Source organism: Sycon ciliatum, chromosome 1 (assembly GCF_964019385.1).
Source record: "Sycon ciliatum chromosome 1, ocSycCili1.1, whole genome shotgun sequence".
NCBI classification, from domain to species: Eukaryota; Metazoa; Porifera; class Calcarea; order Leucosolenida; family Sycettidae; genus Sycon; species Sycon ciliatum.
This window is the reverse complement of record NC_088643.1, coordinates 33257149-33277284: the sequence shown is the minus strand read 5'-3', so window position 1 is coordinate 33277284 and position 20136 is coordinate 33257149. Positions and strand designations below refer to the sequence as shown.

At 47.8% G+C, this 20136-nt stretch overlaps 2 protein-coding genes across 5 annotated transcripts; one reads left to right on the top strand and one right to left on the bottom strand.

Annotated features, from left to right (window-relative positions):
• The first annotated feature begins 1880 nt into the window (after positions 1–1880).
• LOC135823622 (uncharacterized) lies at positions 1881–17535 on the top strand. Of its 4 annotated transcripts, none has more exons than XM_065336475.1 (10): positions 1881–2175; positions 4634–4754; positions 9409–9481; positions 11139–11369; positions 12629–13015; positions 13377–13578; positions 13703–13779; positions 14271–14362; positions 14820–14876; positions 16011–17535. In XM_065336475.1, the coding sequence occupies exons 1-10, from the start codon at positions 2117–2119 to the stop codon at positions 16953–16955; spliced, it is 2244 nt and encodes a 747-aa protein (XP_065192547.1). In that variant the 5' UTR covers positions 1881–2116; the 3' UTR covers positions 16956–17535. The 4 variants fall into 4 exon arrangements, with proteins under 4 accessions (XP_065192547.1, XP_065192542.1, XP_065192561.1 ...); XM_065336470.1 differs by having other exon boundaries at positions 11136–11369; XM_065336489.1 differs by lacking the exon at positions 1881–2175 and having other exon boundaries at positions 4628–4743.
• Positions 17536–17977: 442 nt separating this feature from the next.
• Positions 17978–19660, bottom strand: LOC135823648 (phospholipase B1, membrane-associated-like). The gene has a single exon (XM_065336500.1). The coding sequence runs from the start codon at positions 19556–19558 to the stop codon at positions 18338–18340; it is 1221 nt and encodes a 406-aa protein (XP_065192572.1). The 5' UTR covers positions 19559–19660; the 3' UTR covers positions 17978–18337.
• Between the last annotated feature and the right edge of the window lie 476 nt (positions 19661–20136).

Here is a 20136-nt window from a genome sequence, read left to right as displayed (position 1 = left end):
GCTGGGAGCAGGGAGCGTGTAGATCTACCAGGTGTACTGACTACTGTAGTACTGTGCTAGCAAATGCGGTGATGCATGCGTGAACCACTTTACATGCAGTGAACTGCGCCGACACCCACGGTCAACCATGGTCAACTGGGTACTCACTACTCGGAGTGAGGGTAACATGGATGCAGCTAACGAGGTTAGCCCCCTTGTCGGGCATTGCCATTGGTTGTGAGACTTACCACCTCACCCTCGCCGTTAGGCGCTGCATCTGCCACCCTGGTAGCACAGGCATGGTGGTGGCCTGGCACATGCGAAACTTCCTAGTAAGCTGGTTGTGTTTCTCAACGCAATTGTATAGCCGGTGGTAACGCGGACGTGCAAACTTTACTTCAACGTGACTTTATTACATAACCATATGGGGCCGTCCGTAATTATCGAACGTTTTTCACCAAACGAATTATTTTAGTTTAGACCCAACCCCTCCCTAGTACCCGGCCGGTACCCCATAACGAAATTATTTCGTTTTGTGAAAAAAAGTTCGATAAGGCCGAGTAAAAAAAATTACTAGATGATCGTCCTTTTTTTTGGAAAAATCGGGGAGGGCGGGAGGATTTTATTTTTATTTTTTTACTTTTTACCCTCTCATGCACACAGTGTACACAACAACATCAAGGTTTTTTTTCTCTTTTTTTCTTTTTTTTTCTTTTTTTCTTTTTCTTTCTTCAGCAGATCGATACTGACGTTGTGATATACTAGTAGTATGTGGTCCATATAGTAAAGAAAGTATTAAAGGGGAAGTCAAGGCAAAAATTAAAATTTCACCAGTTGTAGTCTTCGGGGTGCTGAGTCGAATGGTCTTGGTCCGAGAAAGCTGAGGCGCTCCCTTCCTACTTGAATCCCAATCGAACTCGCGCACTTCCACCGAAACTGGGTGACTGCGCCCTACTAGATGGGGATTTGTATGCAAAATGTCACTAAAAGCGCCATTTCGTTCTTCTAAAAGCACGGATGACCGCGATTGGCCCATATGTTGTAGTCTTTTGGACGCTGAGTCGACTGGTTTTGGTCCGAAAAGGCTGCGATGCAGCGTTCGCCCCTAATTCCCAATCGAACATGGTTGAAGAAGCGGTCACGTGCTCCTGCGTACACCAGTCACCTGGTCACCGTGCCTGCAGGGTACAACTTACAGCCTGTTTTGACCTTTTTTGGGTGCAGTCCTGTCACTCGAGTTGAACCTTGGTGTGAAAGTTGTCGCCTGCTGGCGTGGTGACCAGGTGATTTGGGCACCCAGGAGCACGTGACCACTTCTTCAACCATGTTCGATTGGGAATAAAGGAGGAACGCTGCATCGCAGCCTTTTCGGACCAAAACCAGTCGATTCAGCGTCCAAAAGACTACAACATATGGGCCAATCGCGGTCATCCGTGCTTTTATAAGAACGAAATGGCGCTTTTAGTGACATTTTGCATACAAATCCCCATCTCGTAGGGCGCAGTCACCCAGTTTCGGTGGAAGTGCGCGAGTTCGATTGGGATTCAAGTAGGAAGGGAGCGTCTCAGCTTTCTCGGACCAAGACCATTCGACTCAGCACCCCGAAGACTACAACTGGTGAAATTTTAGTTTTTGCCTTAACTTCCCCTTTAAACAAAGCGTGCACATGTTTCCTGCATCCGCGATCGGTAAAAAACCAACGATTTCGGCAAAAACTCACGATTTAAAAAATAAAATATTTCTTGGGGCGCTGACAAAAACTGGGGCGGACGGGGACGATCATCTAGCTTTTTTTTTTACTTGGCCTAATGGACGACCCCGGCCCTACAAAAAAAAAATATAACAGTCGAGTCATGATCGGAGAAAATTTGAAAAACTGGATTACTGCCACACTGCCTGCTGGCTCTTACTACTACCACTAGTCTTAGTCTTATTCTGAATATTCATGGCGAGAATGTACTCGTACTGTAATCATGGTAATAGTTTGAGAAGTAAGTTTACTTTGGGCTGAAGCAATTATTATTTTGACTTTTGAGGACGTGGACCAGACGCTGCTAGTCTGCAGCTGAGAGTAACGTCACGTGCGATTGTACTGCCTTGGTTTGACTTCTGGACGACGCTGACCTGCCAGTGTAAAATGCAGGGATCAAGGTGCACGAGAGGTGTTGCAACAAAATCGACCACACCTAGCAGCAGGTAGAGTACCCACAGCATCTCATAGTGGCAGAGCAGTTGTGTTTCAATGATAGCCACAGAGTTCAGTGTAAAAAATTAAAAATCAAAACAGCACAGCCGCATGAGTGGCTTTCATTCCCTCGAACCGATGCGTAGAGGTTCGGTTTGGCGTGCAGTCAAAGCGAAGACATAGAAGATGATTACAAGTTGTAAAGCTGATCAGCTTTGTCCCAGAACTCTACAACAGTCTAATATCACTTCCGTTACATGTACACTTGGAATCCTGATAATTCGAACCTCCAAATGCCAGCAAAAAATTTCTAATTATCCAAACATGAACCCACAACACAATAGGGCTTGAAAGTGATGACGTCAAAAACGGCCAGGGAGTAGCAAGTTGACATCAGATTTCTATTTTGGATCCACTAAGGTGTGATTTTGCTACCGTAAAAGGCCATAAATAAGTACCTGCCCGAAAGAAATACCCCCTTCATTCTTTTGGCTCTGTCTGTTGAAGTCAAGCCCGATAAACATACTGCCCGAAATAAGTACCGGTACGATGCGCACATGCAGCACGTAGCATGTACATCAACATGAAAATGACTTCTCCACTACACACAAGTCAGGTCCGAAAGTTAGTACGGGTGTGGTCACTAAATTCGAAAGTAAATACGTACTTATTTACGGACTTTTACGGTATTGCCTCAGTATGTGGGTGCATAGCAACCCACTCATGTCGTATGCAGGGGTGACTTTTACTTCGCCACCAGTTGTAACCCCGCCCCCAGTAGCCAAACCGGTCAGTTTCACTGACTACATCACCTTGCTGTGAGTAAGACGGCTTGAAATGTGCTTGGATCCATACAAAAACTGGATCCAAGTGGATCCAGTTTTTGAATTTTTGAATTTTTGAAATTGTTGCTATGCTGTGACGTAGCACTTTCAAGCCCTATATGTATGTCAAAATGCTCCCATGGTCACGCAGAGTTGCGCTATGGACCTTAGACACAGATTTCACGGATACTGAACTGACCAGCACAGCCTGCTCATGCAAACTGAACTGACCAGTACAGTGTACAGTGAACTTCGAATTACACTTTGCTAACTTCGAATTATCAGCACAAATCCCACACATTTTCTATGTAAGTGGAATACGTGGAACTTCGAATTAATCGGACATGTCCGGTTCGAGGTTCGGATTATCAGAAAAATGTATGTGGGAATCGTATTGACAGAATCGGTCCAGGAAAAACTTCTAATTAAGCGGTATGTTCGAATTAAGCCATATTCGAATTATCAGGATTCCACCTGTACAAGGTTAACTAAGTACATGGTCTTGACAGTGCTATCACAGTGACCGTAGTCATGGCAGCGATTGATGTAAAGTCGCTTGGATCCACCAGAAATGGGAATGGCACTATAGTATGGATGCATGCATTTGCATGCATCCGGCCATACGTGTTTGAAGCGGTCTTCCTTGCAGTGTAGTGACACTTCTTCTGCCAGTGTGCAGTGGTGTGCGGTAGTGATTGGACCGTGGCGTGGGTGGGGTGGTGAGCTGGGTACATAGCACATCACTGATGTATGCGTGTGCATTTTCATATTGGGAGCATAGTGCGCACCTGCAATTGGGGGCCTGGCATAGTGCATGTGCATCTAAAGTGCGCACTATAATACTCATACCTTTAGTCCTGTCTGTAAATTGTGTTTGTGGAGGGAGTTGTGTCCTAGTATTTTCACTACTATCCTGGTTTTGTGTGGGCACGTGTGTGTGTGTGTGTTCGTGTGTGTATGTGTGTGTTCGTGTGTGTATGTGTGTGTGTTCGTGTGTGTATGTGTGTGTATGTGTGTGTATGTGTGTGTGTGTGTGTGAAATAGTGCATCTAACGTTAGTGTCTGCTTCTATCAAAGCAGCGTGCTGTCTATACTGGATACCCCGGCAAGTGTAGGGTGTGCATAGGTAGCTGTCTTGGCCGTCCTTTTGCGATGTGCTCCATGTGGTGTAGGCCAGGTGTGCACTGGGGTGGATTCCCATAGCTTCGCCAGTTGTGTGGATTAGGCAGTTATCTGGCGCTAGTCTTGATCTGTTTCATTCAGAATCAGATCTGCTATCTTTGCTATAAGAGAAAATCTGTGGGTGCCCATCCAGTGCATTTGCAGATTTGCGTGCTTCTCTTGCGACGGGCGTATACATGGTACATGGTACAGTCAACTTCGCTAATAACGACTGCGGATATAACGACAATTCGCGAATAGCGACATCATTTTCATGCCCAGAGCAAAGTCCCATCCAACTGTGACACATAATTATAATGAGACTTCGGGAATAATGACACTTCCCGAATAACGACACTTTTCTGATGCCCCGCCGAGTGTCGTTATAAGCGAAGTTGACTGTATAATATGATGTGTTTGTGTTCAATTGTACTCATGTGCATGCATGTGTGGGTGCTTGTTTGTTATGTTTGCACGTACGCAGGTCCAAGTCTCCATCACATGCTCGGCTAGTAAAGAGCACATCACAAAATGCTAGTAGCGGCAGACAAGGCAAGGCGGCACTGACAGCAGCGCGCTATTCCACTGCCCAAAGTGAGGAACAGGTAGGACCTGTAGCGTGGGCTCCTCCTCACTTCCAGCAAATATATTGTGTCCTGTAGCACCTGTAAATACATTGTGTCCTGTAGCACCTGTAAATACATTGTGTTCTGTAGCACCTGTAAATACATTGTGTCCTGTAGCGCCTGTAAATACATTGTGTCCTGTAGCACCTGTAAATACATGGTGACTTGCCATTTCAGCGCCACCGTTTCAGCGCGATACATTTCAGCACCAGCACTTCAGCGCCTGATTTCGCAGCGCCAGCTTCTTCAGCGCCATGACTATCAGCGTGGTAAAGTACAGTGCCAGCAGCTCAGTGCGAACAAGTAAGGCGCGGTAATTTACAGCGCGAAGAAGTTCAGCGCGATACAGTACAGCACGGTCAAGTACAGCGCGGTACAGTTCAACGCGATATAGTACAGCGCGATATAGTACAGCGCGATATAGTACAGCGCGATATAGTACAGCGCGATACAGTACAGCGCGATACAGTACAGCGCGATATAGTACAGCGCGATATAGTACAGCGCGATATAGTACAGCGCGATATAGTACAGCGCGATAAAGTACAGCGCGATATAGTACAGCGCGATATAGTACAGCGCGATATAGTACAGCGCGATATAGTACAGCGCGATATAGTACAGCGCGATATAGTACAGCGCGATATAGTACAGCGCGATACAGTACAGCGCGATACAGTACAGCGCGATATAGTACAGCGCGATAAAGTACAGCGCGATATAGTACAGCGCGATATAGTAGAGCGCGATACAGTACAGCGCGATAAAGTACAGCGCGATGTAGTACAGCGCGATAAAGTACAGCGCGATATAGTAGAGCGCGATACAGTACAGCGCGATAAAGTACAGCGCGATATAGTACAGCGCGATAAAGTACAGCGCGATATAGTAGAGCGCGATAAAGTACAGCGCGATATAGTAGAGCACGATAAAGTACAGCGCGATATAGTACAGCGCGATATAGTACAGCGCGATATAGTACAGCGCGATATAGTACAGCGCGATACAGTACAGCGCGATACAGTACAGCGCGATATAGTACAGCGCGATATAGTACAGCGCGATATAGTACAGCGCGATATAGTACAACGCGATACAGTACAGCGCGATACAGTACAGCGCGATACAGTACAGCGCGATATAGTACAGCGCGATAAAGTACAGCGCGATATAGTACAGCGCGATATAGTACAGCGCGATAAAGTACAGCGCGATATAGTAGAGCGCGATACAGTACAGCGCGATAAAGTACAGCACGATATAGTACAGCGCGATAAAGTACAGCGCGATATAGTAGAGCGCGATAAAGTACAGCGCGATATAGTAGAGCGCGATAAAGTACAGCGCGATATAGTACAGCGCGATATAGTACAGCGCGATATAGTACAGCGCGATATAGTAGAGCGCGATAAAGTACAGCGCGATATAGTACAGCGCGATATAGTACAGCGCGATATAGTACAGCGCGATATAGTACAGCGCGATATAGTAGAGCGCGATAAAGTACAGCGCGATATAGTAGAGCGCGATAAAGTAGAGCGCGATAAAGTACAGCGCGATATAGTACAGCGCGATATAGTACAGCGCGATATAGTACAGCGCGATATAGTACAGCGCGATATAGTACAGCGCGATATAGTACAGCGCGATATAGTACAGCGCGATACAGTACAGCGCGATACAGTACAGCGCAATACAGTACAGCGCGATACAGTACAGCGCGATACAGTACAGCGCGATACAGTACAGCGCGATGCAGTACAGCGCGATGCAGTACAGCGCGATGCAGTACAGCGCGATACAGTACAGCGCGATACAGTACAGCGCGATACAGTACAGCGCGATAAAGTACAGCGCGATAAAGTACAGCACGATATAGTACAGCGCGATATAGTACAGCGCGATATAGTACAGCGCGATATAGTACAGCGCGATACAGTACAGCGCGATACAGTACAGCGCGATACAGTACAGCGCGATATAGTCCAGCGCGATATAGTACAGCGCGATATAGTACAGCGCGATATAGTACAGCGCGATAAAGTACAGCGCGATATAGTACAGCGCGATATAGTACAGCGCGATAAAGTACAGCGCGGTACAGTTCAGCGCGATATAGTACAGCGCGATAAAGTACAGCGCGATAAAGTACAGCGCGGTACAGTTCAGCGCGATAAAGTACAGCGCGATAAAGTACAGCGCGATATAGTACAGCGCGGTACAGTTCAGCGCGATAAAGTACAGCGCGGTACAGTTCAGCGCGGTACAGTTCAGCGCGGTACAGTTCAGCGCGATAAAGTACAGCGCGATAAAGTACAGCGCGATAAAGTACAGCGCGATAAAGTACAGCGCGATATAGTACAGCGAGATAAAGTACAGCGCGGTACAGTTCAGCGCGGTACAGTTCAGCGCGATAAAGTACAGCGCGGTACAGTTCAGCGCGGTACAGTTCAGCGCGATATAGTACAGCGCGATAAAGTACAGCGCGATAAAGTACAGCGCGGTACAGTTCAGCGCGGTACAGTTCAGCGCGATACAGTACAGCGCGATAAAGTACAGCGCGATAAAGTACAGCGCGATAAAGTACAGCGCGATACAGTACAGCGCGATATAGTACAGCGCGATATAGTACAGCGCGATATAGTACAGCGCGATACAGTACAGCGCGATAAAGTACAGCGCGATATAGTACAGCGCGATACAGTACAGCGCGATATAGTACAGCGCGATATAGTACAGCGCGATACAGTACAGCGCGATAAAGTACAGCGCGATATAGTACAGCGCGATATAGTACAGCGCGATATAGTACAGCGCGATATAGTACAGCGCGATATAGTACAGCGCGATATAGTACAGCGCGATATAGTACAGCGCGATAAAGTACAGCGCGATATAGTACAGCGCGATATAGTACAGCGCGATATAGTAGAGCGTAAAGTCAATACTTGTACAGTCATAGTCATTACTGGCGATGTTCACACATACATTGTTCACACATACATTGTTCACACATACATTGTATAATAAAACGGCGCTGAGAAACATGGCGCGTAGATCTGTGGCGCTGAGATCTACTGCGCTGAGAAAGGCCGTGCTGACGTATTTAGCGCTGAAATATATGGCGCTGAGATATTCGGTGCTTATCTGCTGGCACTGAAGTATGCAGCGCTGAAATATATTGCGCTGAAACGGTCGTGCTCACCTGGTTGGCGCTGAACTCGAGGGCGCTGAAATGGCATGGAATCAAATACATTGTGTTCTGTAGCACCTGTAAATACAATGTGTTCTGTAAGTTAAAAAAATCCGCACGTCCGTGTTACAACCGGCTGTACAATTACAATTGCGTTGAGAAACACAACCAGCTTAGGAAGTTTCGCTACCACCATGCATGTAATACCAGGGTGGCAGATGCAGCGCCTAACGGCGAGGGTGAGGTGCTAACTCTCACAACCAATGCAAGGGGGCGAACCTCGTTAGTGCATCCATGTTACCCTCACTCTGAGTAGTGAGTACCCAGTTGACCGTGAGTGTCGGCGCAGTTCCTTGCATGTATAGTGGTTCATGCATGCATCACCGCATTTGTTAGCACAGTACACGCTCCCCGCTCCCGGCGCGGGTCTCGAACTGGGGACCTTGTGATTCGCAGGCAAGCCTACAACCACTAGGCCAAAGCGCGGGTACATTGTGTTCTGTAGCACCTGTACATGCGATTGTTGTTATAATGTTGTCTGAAGAATAATGTGTATGTGTGTGTGTGTGTGTATGTGTATGTGTGTGTGTGTGTGGGGGGGGGGGGGGGGGTAGTAGGTACACATGTACAGTACATGTGTGGGGGCAGATACGTACAGTGCGTATCGGTTATAGTGTGGTCGTATACAAGAATATACTGCTTGCAAGAATGAACACTCATTTTTTCATAATCATAACACATATTTTATGTGTATATTTATTCTTACAAGCAGTATTATCGCATAGTAGAATATATCGGCCCTAAGAATGGATTTTGTGTAGCAAAATATGCCAGATTAGTGCAAAGTGTATCGCCTGTAGTAATAACATCTGTGCTCTGTGCATACTCAGTACAATAATAGTCAACACAAAAAGAGAGTTATGTCCAAGGGAGCATTGGAGAATCACTTTTTCTGTCCAGTCGGACTCTTTCTTCCGACTTCTCTCGTATCCGCTGCTCCGCAGTCGCCTAGCACGACCGCGAGTCTGATTGATCCGTGTGTATCATGTGTACGTGTCCACATGCCAAACGTGCGCGCATATGATTTGTCACACGTGCATATGATATGTCACACGTGATTTATCGTGTGTAAGAAATATCGGCAATAAGAATCAAATGTCGTTTTTCAAACACCCACGCTATAACCGATACCTACTGTACATGTGTGTGTGTGTGGGGGGGGGGGGGCACGTGTGTATGTAATGCTGACGTTTAGAGTTGTTTTACACTGTGGGTGATGCTCATTTGCACATAGCACGTACACATACCGGTACATGTATGTTTGCAGTCTGGTCTGCCGTGTGACGCTGCTGCCCATGTGTAACGTCTTGGGGAATGATTCTATGCAGTGTCCATAGCGGAATTGTTTGTCGTATCTCCCTCCCCTTACTTGTGTCCCAGATACACGACACACATCGAGACCTGGACAGGTGCGCCACTTTGCTGGATTCTCTGATGCAGGCGTCCACAGACAGTAAGCAAGATAGTGGTGTCTTGGTGTGCACCGGTGTGTCATGAAGCACCATGATGCTGCTGCTGCTGGATTCTCATTGAATAGAATAGCGTGTGCAGGTGGTGTGATAACAGACTCAGTGGCTGCTGCTTGGATGGCTGCATTGCAGGTGTGGACAAGGAGAAAAGCACTAGTGTACATGTATATGTATGTGAATGGTTTTGAATACAGTAGAGTGCCGAATATCCGCATCCCTCGCGGCGCGGGGCTGTCTCCAGGGTGTTTGGATGAGGAGCACTTTCGGATAAGGGAGCGGGCACACATCAGTCCAAACCGGGCACACTCCCTCCTATTTTTGTCATTTCTCATTCTCTTCGGCAGTACCACAAGAATTAGACACACTCCAGCGCCTTAAAATGGGGACAAAATATGACGCCAACCAGTTGCCATACATCCAGGGAACCATTTCCAATGGTACTTTGGGTGGGAAAATCAGTAAGAACTCATTTTCGTCCCTTTTATTCAGTTCAACAGGCATTTCGGATAATTGACTGTTCGGATAGTTGACGTTCGGATAATCGGCATTCTTCTGTAGTACCGGTATATACATGTAATGTTTGAAAACCGTACTTCGAAGTACCTCCCCACAACACTCTCCTTGGAGAGTGTCGTGGGATGTATGGTTATATTGGATGGCTACAGTAGAGTCTGCGCGTATTGAGAAACGTAATGTTTGAGGCACAACTCTTTTCTGAGTGTATGTGTCTGGTTCGAATAAATAATTCATTCGGTGCTTTCACTAGTTCACTGAAGTACAAATAATTATGTAGTCAATCGTGATATCCGCTAAATGTACACTTTCAACAGTGGATAAGTATGTGCAATTGTACATGGTCGTAAACACAATCAGGGTCAGTCCAGGCCAGTCTGGGCAGCTCGCAAGAGTGCTCTATGCACCAGAAAGCGGTGTACATGTACACGAATAACAAGAGACGAAAGGCTGTTTTGCTGTAACTCAAAGTGTCACACACCGGGCTATGATCAGATTGTCTGCTGATCCAGAGCTAGGACGCCCACCCCCACTCACTTGCAATCTCTGAACTTACACTATGATTTTTAGCGCCGATACCTCAACATTCCCAGTGTTAGCACCCTATTCTCCATGCATACTTGTATATAGCGGCATGATCACTAGACTCACTACAACATGCATCAGCCATGTGGTGTGGTCATTGCGGCGCTGTGTGCATGAAACCATGTGGTGTGGTCATTGCGGCGCTGTGTGCATGAAACCATGTGGTGTGGTCATTGCGGCGCTGTGTGCATGAAACCATGTGGTGTGGTCATTGCGGCGCTGTGTGCTTGAAACTATGTTGCGTGGTCATTGCGGCGCTGTGTGCATGAAACCATGTGGTGTTATCATTGCGGTGCTGTGTGCATGAAACTCTGTGTTACAAGTTACAACACCTGCTGAGCCTCACATGTGGTCTACCGTTTTATTGTGTAAGCTGGGTGTCTAAAAGTGTTGTTCTACAATCATGCTAATTCTGTGTGTGTGTGTGTGTGTGTGTGTGTGTGTGTGTGTGTGTGTGTGTGTGTGTGTGTGCGCGCGCGTGTGTGCGTGCGTACATGCATGCATGCACACATATGTGCATCTGTGGATGGACCCATTAAGCAGACCAACCTCGCTCGCAGCTAGCACGTGGCAGAGCAGCCGCAGCATCTAACGGTTGCAGACCGCGTTCGGGAACCAGTGATCAAAATGCACAGGCAATGCGTCAACCCGTTGCTGGCGCGGCAGTGTCTGTTGCTGGTGCACACTACCGCTCTCGCTCCTGGACAAGACCTGCACGGAAACTGGTGCCATCACCTGCACTGGCAAAGGAGAAACGACCTACTACTGGCAAAGGTGTGATGGACTTGTTTCGTAATATACTGAATGCCTATTACAAGTACTTCGAAGTAGCTTGTTTTTTTAGCATACTATTTATAGTGAAAAAGTATATTTACGTGTATAATTACACCATTACAGTGAAACCTGCGGACAGGCAGACGAGCACTCACCATGCTCACGGGACACCCACAGTGTGATCTCTGCGGACAGGCAGACGAGCACTCACCATGCTCACGGGACACCCACAGTGTGATCTCTGCGTACAGGCAGGCAGTCCCCTTATCCAGGGTCATATCAGTGGAAGCAAGAGCAATTAGAGTACATAACCCCCAAGAGTGTGCAAGTCCAGCTATAGGGTCTGCGACGGCAGAACTTCTCATCACGTGACAAACCTGTACACATTATTTGCACCCTCTGCATGATAGATACAGCTGTCCTCTGGGAAAATCGTAATTCCGCTGCCACGACCAGTGATCAGTGAAGGTTGAGAATAATGAATGGCTAGAATTAATTTGAAAGCATAGTTTTATAGAAAGAAATGAAGAAGCGCGATGCCGCGCTTAGAGGTACATGTAACAGACGTGCTATGTGCCAACAAACGGAGAAAAGGTGCAAAATGACACTGCTACGCGCCATAAGTGTACTGAGGACATCATCGATACTTGCACAACAGATTCTAGCACTCTGAAATACTGTAAATATTATAGTCTACATGTACACGTACTGAAAATAAGGGTGACTGTTCTGACATAGCGCTCCAACACAGTACTGCAAGTAGTCATGCGAGAGCACAACAGCCATTTCATGTAATGGACTGATGAACGTTGTACGCAACCCTGCTTTGGGTTCAACTCTCTTGTGGTCACTTTGCACTGTTTGCAAGCGTAGCCTTTTGAATCACGTCACGTGATGTGAAGTTCTGCCATGGCAGCACTGTATAGAGGTTGTGCAGGCAGTTGCACACTCTTGGCGGTTATGTACTCTTGGTGGAAGTGATACCCTTTGGTACTGGATTTTGGGGTCCTCTAGGGCAGGTGGTCGCCTTATCAGAGTGGTCGCTTTGACAGGTTTTACTGCACGTTGTGGAGTACAACAGACAGTGACAGTGACAGTGACAGTGACAGTGACAGTGACAGTGACAGTGACAGTGACAGTGTACTTTTGCATTTTGTGGTGTAGAAAAATTCAGTACATGTACCTGTACCTCCTATCTGCCCGGCAGTTTTATTTTTGTCACTAACCTGGCCTTGCGTTCTGCCCATGCTATCTCGCAGCTCACAAGGTATCTGCTGTTCCCGTCAGGGGAATGTCCACCACCTCGGCCAGGCGAACATCCCATCTGCAGTCTGGCAAAGCTTCTCGCTCGACGTCAGCCCGCGGCGCCGGTGGCAGAAGCAGCAGTCAGGTCCGCCGTCCACCATCTGAGCTAGAGTGGACATTTGACAGTGGCAGTGATGGTGGAATTATCTGCATGCCAAGTAGGCATGTGCGTCGGAAATCCGACCCAAGTGTGTCAGTGGAGACTGCTGTTCCCAAATCATCATTGGATGGAGCAGGAGAGGCGATAAGCAACGGTCGGCAGGAAGACGTGGAGGTGCAGTTCGATAGCATGGAAACGACAGATCTACTGCAAGCACTGTTAACGAGAACTATTGATACAGGTACGCGTGTGTGTGTGCATGTGTGTGTGTGTGTGTGTGTGTGTGTGTGTGCGTGTGCGTGTGTGGTGTATGTGTGCATGTACGATATGAAACGGGCATGCTGGCATGGAAACAGCCCGATAGTGCAGGCTCCACTCGATTCAGAGCATGCCGCTTCTAGATTCTTTCTGAGGAGGCAATTGTACTCTCGCTGGATGCATCCCTGGTAGATTTGCAGTGCCTGATTGGTTGGTTTTCTCGCATGTACTTCAGTATCACTATTGCTCTGTGTTGGTTTTGTTTTTCAATGTGCCTGCTGAGTGGTTCTGTGTGTTTTCTTGCTATGTGCATGGCCCCATAATGCATTGCGCTTTACCTGCAGGTGACTCTGTCCTGCAGCAGATGGTACTAGCACTGTGCTCAACGGCACTGAAGCCATGGATTACGTCACAGCAACCGCCAGCAGTAGCACTGAAAGCTAGATCTGAATCAAGTGCAGCTGATTCCAGACCCAACCTAGGAGACCCGGTATCCGACAGTGAAGCAAGCAACGCTCTGAAATCTGAGAACGCGATGCTGAAACGGTATGTTTGCTACACGGCATGAGTGGAATGTGCTATAATCCTGCAACGTGTAGGCGATGTACTTGAATAGTGCAGTGTCTTATGATGCTTGTCTGACCTTGTTCGCTGGCCCCTTTCTTTCTAGGAAGTTGCAGGAAGCTCTACAGAAGGCACAGGTAGCAAAGAACCGATTAAAGGACGTGGAAAAGCTATATTTGGAAGGTGAGTGGTGTCAGAGACTCTCGGAATGAAGATTAAATTCAACATGTGTACATGGATAGCAGTTTGTCTGGCAACGTCGGCTCTATTTCAGTTTTTAAGCTTCACTGTCAGCTTGTTAAGCCGGAGTTTCGCTGAGTTCCGTCGTCTAGCCTCTGCTTGTGTGCAATGTGGCTCTCTGACAACCTTCTGTCTTCATCATCACCCTTGTTGATTACAGGTGTCTGAAATTGGACTCGCCACTGCCGAAAGCTCCGCTCAATCACTGTATTGTTCTTGAAAAGCGAAGCTGCTACTCAAGTCCCTGTGTTTGTGGACTTTGCTCGAATGGGGAGGGTTTGGAACGTGGATCATGAGCGATCTGAATCATCTGATGATCTGAAAAGGAAATGTGTTGGTCTTGCTGCTAGGCTAGAGCAAATGACTGTTGTTATGTAGATGTACCGCATTATGTGTACTGTAGTGCTGGGTTGTTTCATTTCCTTCCTGTTCAGCTCAAACTCTCCAGGATAGCTTTAATGCGGAACAGGAGTTAACAGTCACCCTGAGAGAGCAGCTTGTGAAGAAGACGTCGGAACTCGATCAGGTATTTAGCGTATATCTATTCTCTGACTGTGTATATATAACTGGGATGGAGCTTCATTTTCTTGCATATTGGCACTCAAACCTGCATCCAACTCCAACTCCACTCTCAATTCTTTACCATTCCATGAGAGTCCAGGCATTTTGCAGTATCCTTTTTAGCATAGAAGTGTTTTAGCTGACAAGCGTATTGCCACCCCTCTGCAGTCACTGAACTCCGGTTTCATATCGATTTGAACAACATTCGGCCATTTTACCATCATTGCTTCGGTCGATGTGCTGCAATAGAGGAAAAACGGTTGAACACCTAGATGTCTAGGCAATACCCTGACAGGTTATCACCTGGTTCATGTGCTGGATTGTTGCTCATAACGTTACTTCCAAGTTAGCTTGTATCCAGTTGTTCTTTCTCTCTTTAGCAGCTCAGCCAATCATGTCTCCTTTTGCTGTGCATCATCCAGCTTTTTCAAGCAAAGGAGGCTGAGAAAGATCGCATGCAGAAGAAAATATCATCCGTCGTAAGTAACTTAGGTTCCTGTTACATGTACTTCCTTCTACGCGGCGGTGTACCGTGTAGTGGCATGGAACGAGAGAGCTGCTAGCTCAAGGCCCTGGCTATGCTTGTTCTTCACCTAGGTCACACAAATAACTCATTTCACTGAGTTGACTGTCATGTGGTACGTGTGACCTTCTGCGCCCCTCTGCTACGTACGCCACCTCCAACTCTTTATTGCTCACGGGGACCAGTCATGTACATGTAGTTCATGCCGGCCCGACCATGCACACATGCACACACACACACACACACACACACACACACACACACACACACACACACTTGTACTTGTTGTTGCTCACTGCCATGACTGATCACACGAGTCTCCCCCCCCCCCCCCCCCCCCCCCGAAGAGGGGAGAGAGATTCAAAAGGAATGTAGGAAAGATGACTCAATTGGCTATTGAACCGCCCAATGGCCGACACCCCCTGAAATCCCCAAACTTTGGGTGGACTTGGAAAATGATCCCACTTATGGGCTCACCACACCTCAGTAAGTGGGCAAGGTCAAGGTGCAGAAAAGGGATTGACGGCATCAAGGTATCCGTCCTGGGATCCTACTGCATTCGCCCCTGCCCCCAGTGAAGGTAATACTAGCTACTAGTGTGGGTGGCTAAATCAGAGTGGATCTGATATAGGCTTCACTAGCACCATTGGTTACACAAGAGGTACTCTAGCCAGAAGTAGTCACACACGCGCACACACACACACACACACACACACACACACACGGACACAGGTACAAAGTAAAGCGCTGTGGACCCTGGCTACACCAGATACCACTGCGTAGCATCTCTAGCATAGCTTCGGCAGGCCCGGCGCAACCGGTCCGGTTGGTCAGGCCATGGCCAGACCAACTGTTTGGCCACCCGCAACGTGTGTTTATTGCTGAGGAGGTCATGTATTCCATGGCATCCTGAGTACTATCCTCCATATCATACACAAACTATGACACTAGGCTAGGGTATGGCCGGACCAAGTATCAAAAACTGCTCCCGCCGTTCCTGTTCGGGAATAATAGTGCCCTTCCCTGTACTGAGTAAATAATATCGCTCAGTCTACATTACTGTACTGTCTACCTTCTCATTTGTCATTAGGAAAGTCAGCTTCAGCAACAGATAACGGCTGCAAGAAGCAGCCGTGTGCATTCGCTCCAGTATACCAAGCCATTTGAATCCACAACAACAGTACAGCCACTGCACCCAGCGGCTGTTGTAGCGACAAGCTCAGCTCCTGGTCTGATGCCTTCCAGTTATATGTCAGTAACGAATGTACGGTCATGCATGTCCACTGCATCATCTAAAGATGAGCCTACAAGTGCGGCAAGCACTACTATACAAGCAACGGCTGAGGAATCATCCTTCATGCGCCTGCCTTCGCTATCATCTCTCCTGGTGGATCGACACGCTGTATCTGAATCGGCTCCGTCGGACTCGGGAGCTGACGAGCTCACTGTAGCCAATGTCCGTGCATTTGATAAGGTTCATCCTGCTGTGAAGCTTAGCGAGCAGGCATCAAGGATACCTACATCTCCTTATCTTCCTGACAGCGTTGCTGATCGCACTCTGACGTCCATACCGGACAGCGAATCTACTCTGAATATTGCAGGTGAGCGTGTCCAGCATCCTGCAGCCGCAGGGAGAACGTCGTTCACATCATGCTCTGGCATTGCTCCCATACCAGATATCATCTCAGCTGCTGTGGCTGAACTGGACCTGAACTCCAGTGTGTCCTCTCTTGACACAATGGTACCAAACACGAAACAATCATTCTCACTGCAGCGGCCCATTGCTTCCACGTCAACTACTGCTTTTATAGAACCTGTCGCGTTGTCCATGGGAGGAGATGGTGGCGTGCCGTCTTCTAGCAGTGGTGGCAGCGGAAATGTGCTAACAAGAAATTTTGTTTTGGCTGATCTGGCCAGTGTCAGTGATATTACGGGCTCGTACGCTGATGAAGAATTTCAAGCAGGCATGGCGGCACTGGATGCTGGCATTCAGAGACTGCGGCAACAGTTGAACACCGGCAGTGCAGCGTCATGACGTTGCAGTTCAATACCAGCAGTGCAGCGTCATGACATTGCAGTCGAACACTGGCAGTGCAGCGTCATGACATTGCAGCCTGCTGCCTGCGTCTTCCTGTACGCTGTGTTGTTGTTGTTGTTGTTGTTGTTGTTGTTGTTGTTGTTGTTGTTGTTGTTGTTGTTGTTGTGGAGAAATGACTGTTGCACAGGACTGACTGTTTACTACTTCAACTGGCAATATAGTCGGACCTTCATACATGTGTTGTTGACCTCACCGCACACGCATACATAGCACCGTGCACTATGATAGAGTCACGTATCAACACAAGCACGCCTCATATACCTGATGTAATAGAGTATTAGACACATTCTTCAGCCTGTGAGATACAAACACGATTTAGAATCTTTTTTCTTGATTTTTAGCTGTTTGTACTTCAAAGTACTTTTAAAAGTTAGGTCCTAGCACAGCTTGAATGTTATTTTGTATGACAGGTTTCTGTGTGTGGAATTACTGGTCTGTTTTATTCACAGTTTCTGTGCAAATCTATTTCTTTTCATAGGCCAGGTTGCCCCTAACTTCGAGGTCCGGATAAAAGTTATATGAGTATTACTGTGAAGGGGGTGCCCGCTAGGTGAGGTTCTCGTATGCGCTAGCCGTTGTGCTAGCACCCCCTAGCCTAGCGGCCACGAGTCACGACTCGTGAGCTCTGGTGAACTGGGATCACAACCAACAACCTGGTTCAACTACACAAAGAAAATTAATGAGGATTTCCAAGGCTGCGTTAACACGAGAATTTTCAACCCGGGTTGAAAAAATAGGTGTTTTTTTTTGCATGGAGAGAGTTGACCCGGGGCTGATATGCTGACAAAAGTCCACTTCTAGAGTGTCAGTCCTGTATGGTCGCGTGGCTGTTTTCCTGTGGGGTGCTGTGCCAACCTGGCGTGAAATACGCACAGAAGTACGGTAGTACGCTTTCTCAATATCAACCATGGGGGGGGGTTGAAATCAACCCAGGTCGAACACAATGCGTCACGCAAATCCTCCAGCCAATCTCTGTTCATGGCAGGTAAAAACTCGGAGATGAAAACTCTTTTGTAAATGCAGCCTAACTACATGTTCATGTACATCACACACACAAAACAAATTGAACTCAATTATTTCTAGACCAAATTCAAGAAAAAGACTAAAAGACTGAAATAATTACTTGTCGTTTGATAGAAGAAATAACAGAGGCACTAATGTTGCAGGATGGCCATCGTGGCTGGAGCTCCTGTGTAGGGGGTCGTTACCAGTGACGACGAGGGGCCATCTGATCAATATTGCGCATGGTGCATTGCAGCCAGGCCCCCCTAGCTGAAGACGGACTGTCTAAGAAGAAATATCAACGGCGTAGTCTGACGTTAGTCTGTCGCAAAGACCGTGTCCTCGGTTGGGCATATGATAGGATCATGCAAGTCAAATGTTGTACGTTTCTTGGTGCTTGGTGTTAGCATGTTATTCCACATGAGTTTAGCCATTGTCTGATGGGCCAGTAAACTAGGATGAAAGCAGTCCAAAGAAGAGATGAAGTCCAGTGGGAGGGTTTCTGCAGTTCCATCTCTAAAAGCCGGCTGAAGAACGGCCACAAACTCATCGCTGCGGTTCTTGGCAAAGTCACGCACAACCTTCTCCAGCCGCTCATTGTAGGCGACCGCTGCTTCATCCATGTCTTTGCGCCTTTCGTCGGCAGCTGAGCCGTTCCAGAAGGCACAGCTACACTCCACGAAGAAGTCTGAATGTATGTTCTCACAGTGCTTTGAGCGCAGCGACACCGTGTACACCTGAGACACATTGAACATCTGAACAACATTGACAAACAAGCGCGGCACCTCATCACGCAGCTGCGTGAGTGCCTTGCGAAAGTACAGCTCGTAATCATCCGGTGATGTTGGCTGAGCGTGTGTGGCACCGCAGCGCAGGCACATCTCGTTGGCACCTACAAATATGGTCAGCACTTTCCAGTCTTTACGCATGTCCACCTGCTGCATCTTCTTCAGTTCACCAATGATGTAATCCACTTGACTGTTGAGTGTATGTATCATATCGTACATCATCGCACCAGTTTGGGCTGAGTTGAGCCTATCCTGGACAGGTTCATGAAAGCTGGGACACAGGTACCCCCAACACACCTCCACCTGGTGCGAGCCAAGACTTGCGCCCACCAAATCCGGACTGAAGTGACGTATTATCGTGGCCAACGTGTAGGCCTGCGCATCTCCACCGATGCTCCACGACTGTCCTCTGTATTCGATCAAATCTTTGAAGACCGTGCCCTGTTTGCCCATCATCCCGAAACCCGCCGTGATGCTGTCACCCATAGCCATCACCACACGAACATCCTGTGGCCGCAGTGCGTGCACGCTGCTGGTTGTCTCGTTCCGTTCTGGCAAGCGTTTGCAATTGAATGGCGGAGGTATCATCATGCCGCGATTCCCGGTATTCCCATATTGGCTGGAATAGCCGTCCACGTCTTGCTGCCTAGTAGTAACGACGTCCGCCGGATCATTTTGCGATCGTATCTCCACTGCCAGCAGCAGCACTAAACAACAAGTGGCGAATGCGTACGGGAATCCCTCCAACATTCCGAGCAAGAGTTCTATGGGTCAGTCAAAAGTGTCGATCTCCTCTTCCTGGCTTTAGCGAATATTCTACTATACGGAATAGTGTACAATATTAGTAGTAGTAAGATATTTCCCGAATGATAATTTTAAAAAAGGAAAAAGCCTTACGTCACGGCTACTAGTACACCGGATACCATGGATACCGGTACAGCTGTACCAAGAGTCAAGACTACGCGGCCGGGGGCGGCGGGGGGGGGGGGGGGGGGAGGGGAGCACGCATAAGCCTTGTTTTTCAGTTGTTCAAACATGAATGATTTTGTTGTTGGTTGACACAATGACAGCATGTAGTGATGACTGATGTAGCAACCGTGAATGTCTGTAGAAAGGTCACTGTTTCCGAACACGATGTCCTCCACCTACACTGCTGGCAACCGAAATCCGACCCCTGAGCCGTGCGCTCACATCGCAAAGACCCAACACGGCCGGGATGGTAAAACTACGAAACAGGGACCGCTAGAATGTGGACGCACCGCTAAGGGGTCGGATTTCAGTTACCAGCACTGTGTACTGTCAACCAACAAGGACGGTTGGGCGGCGCT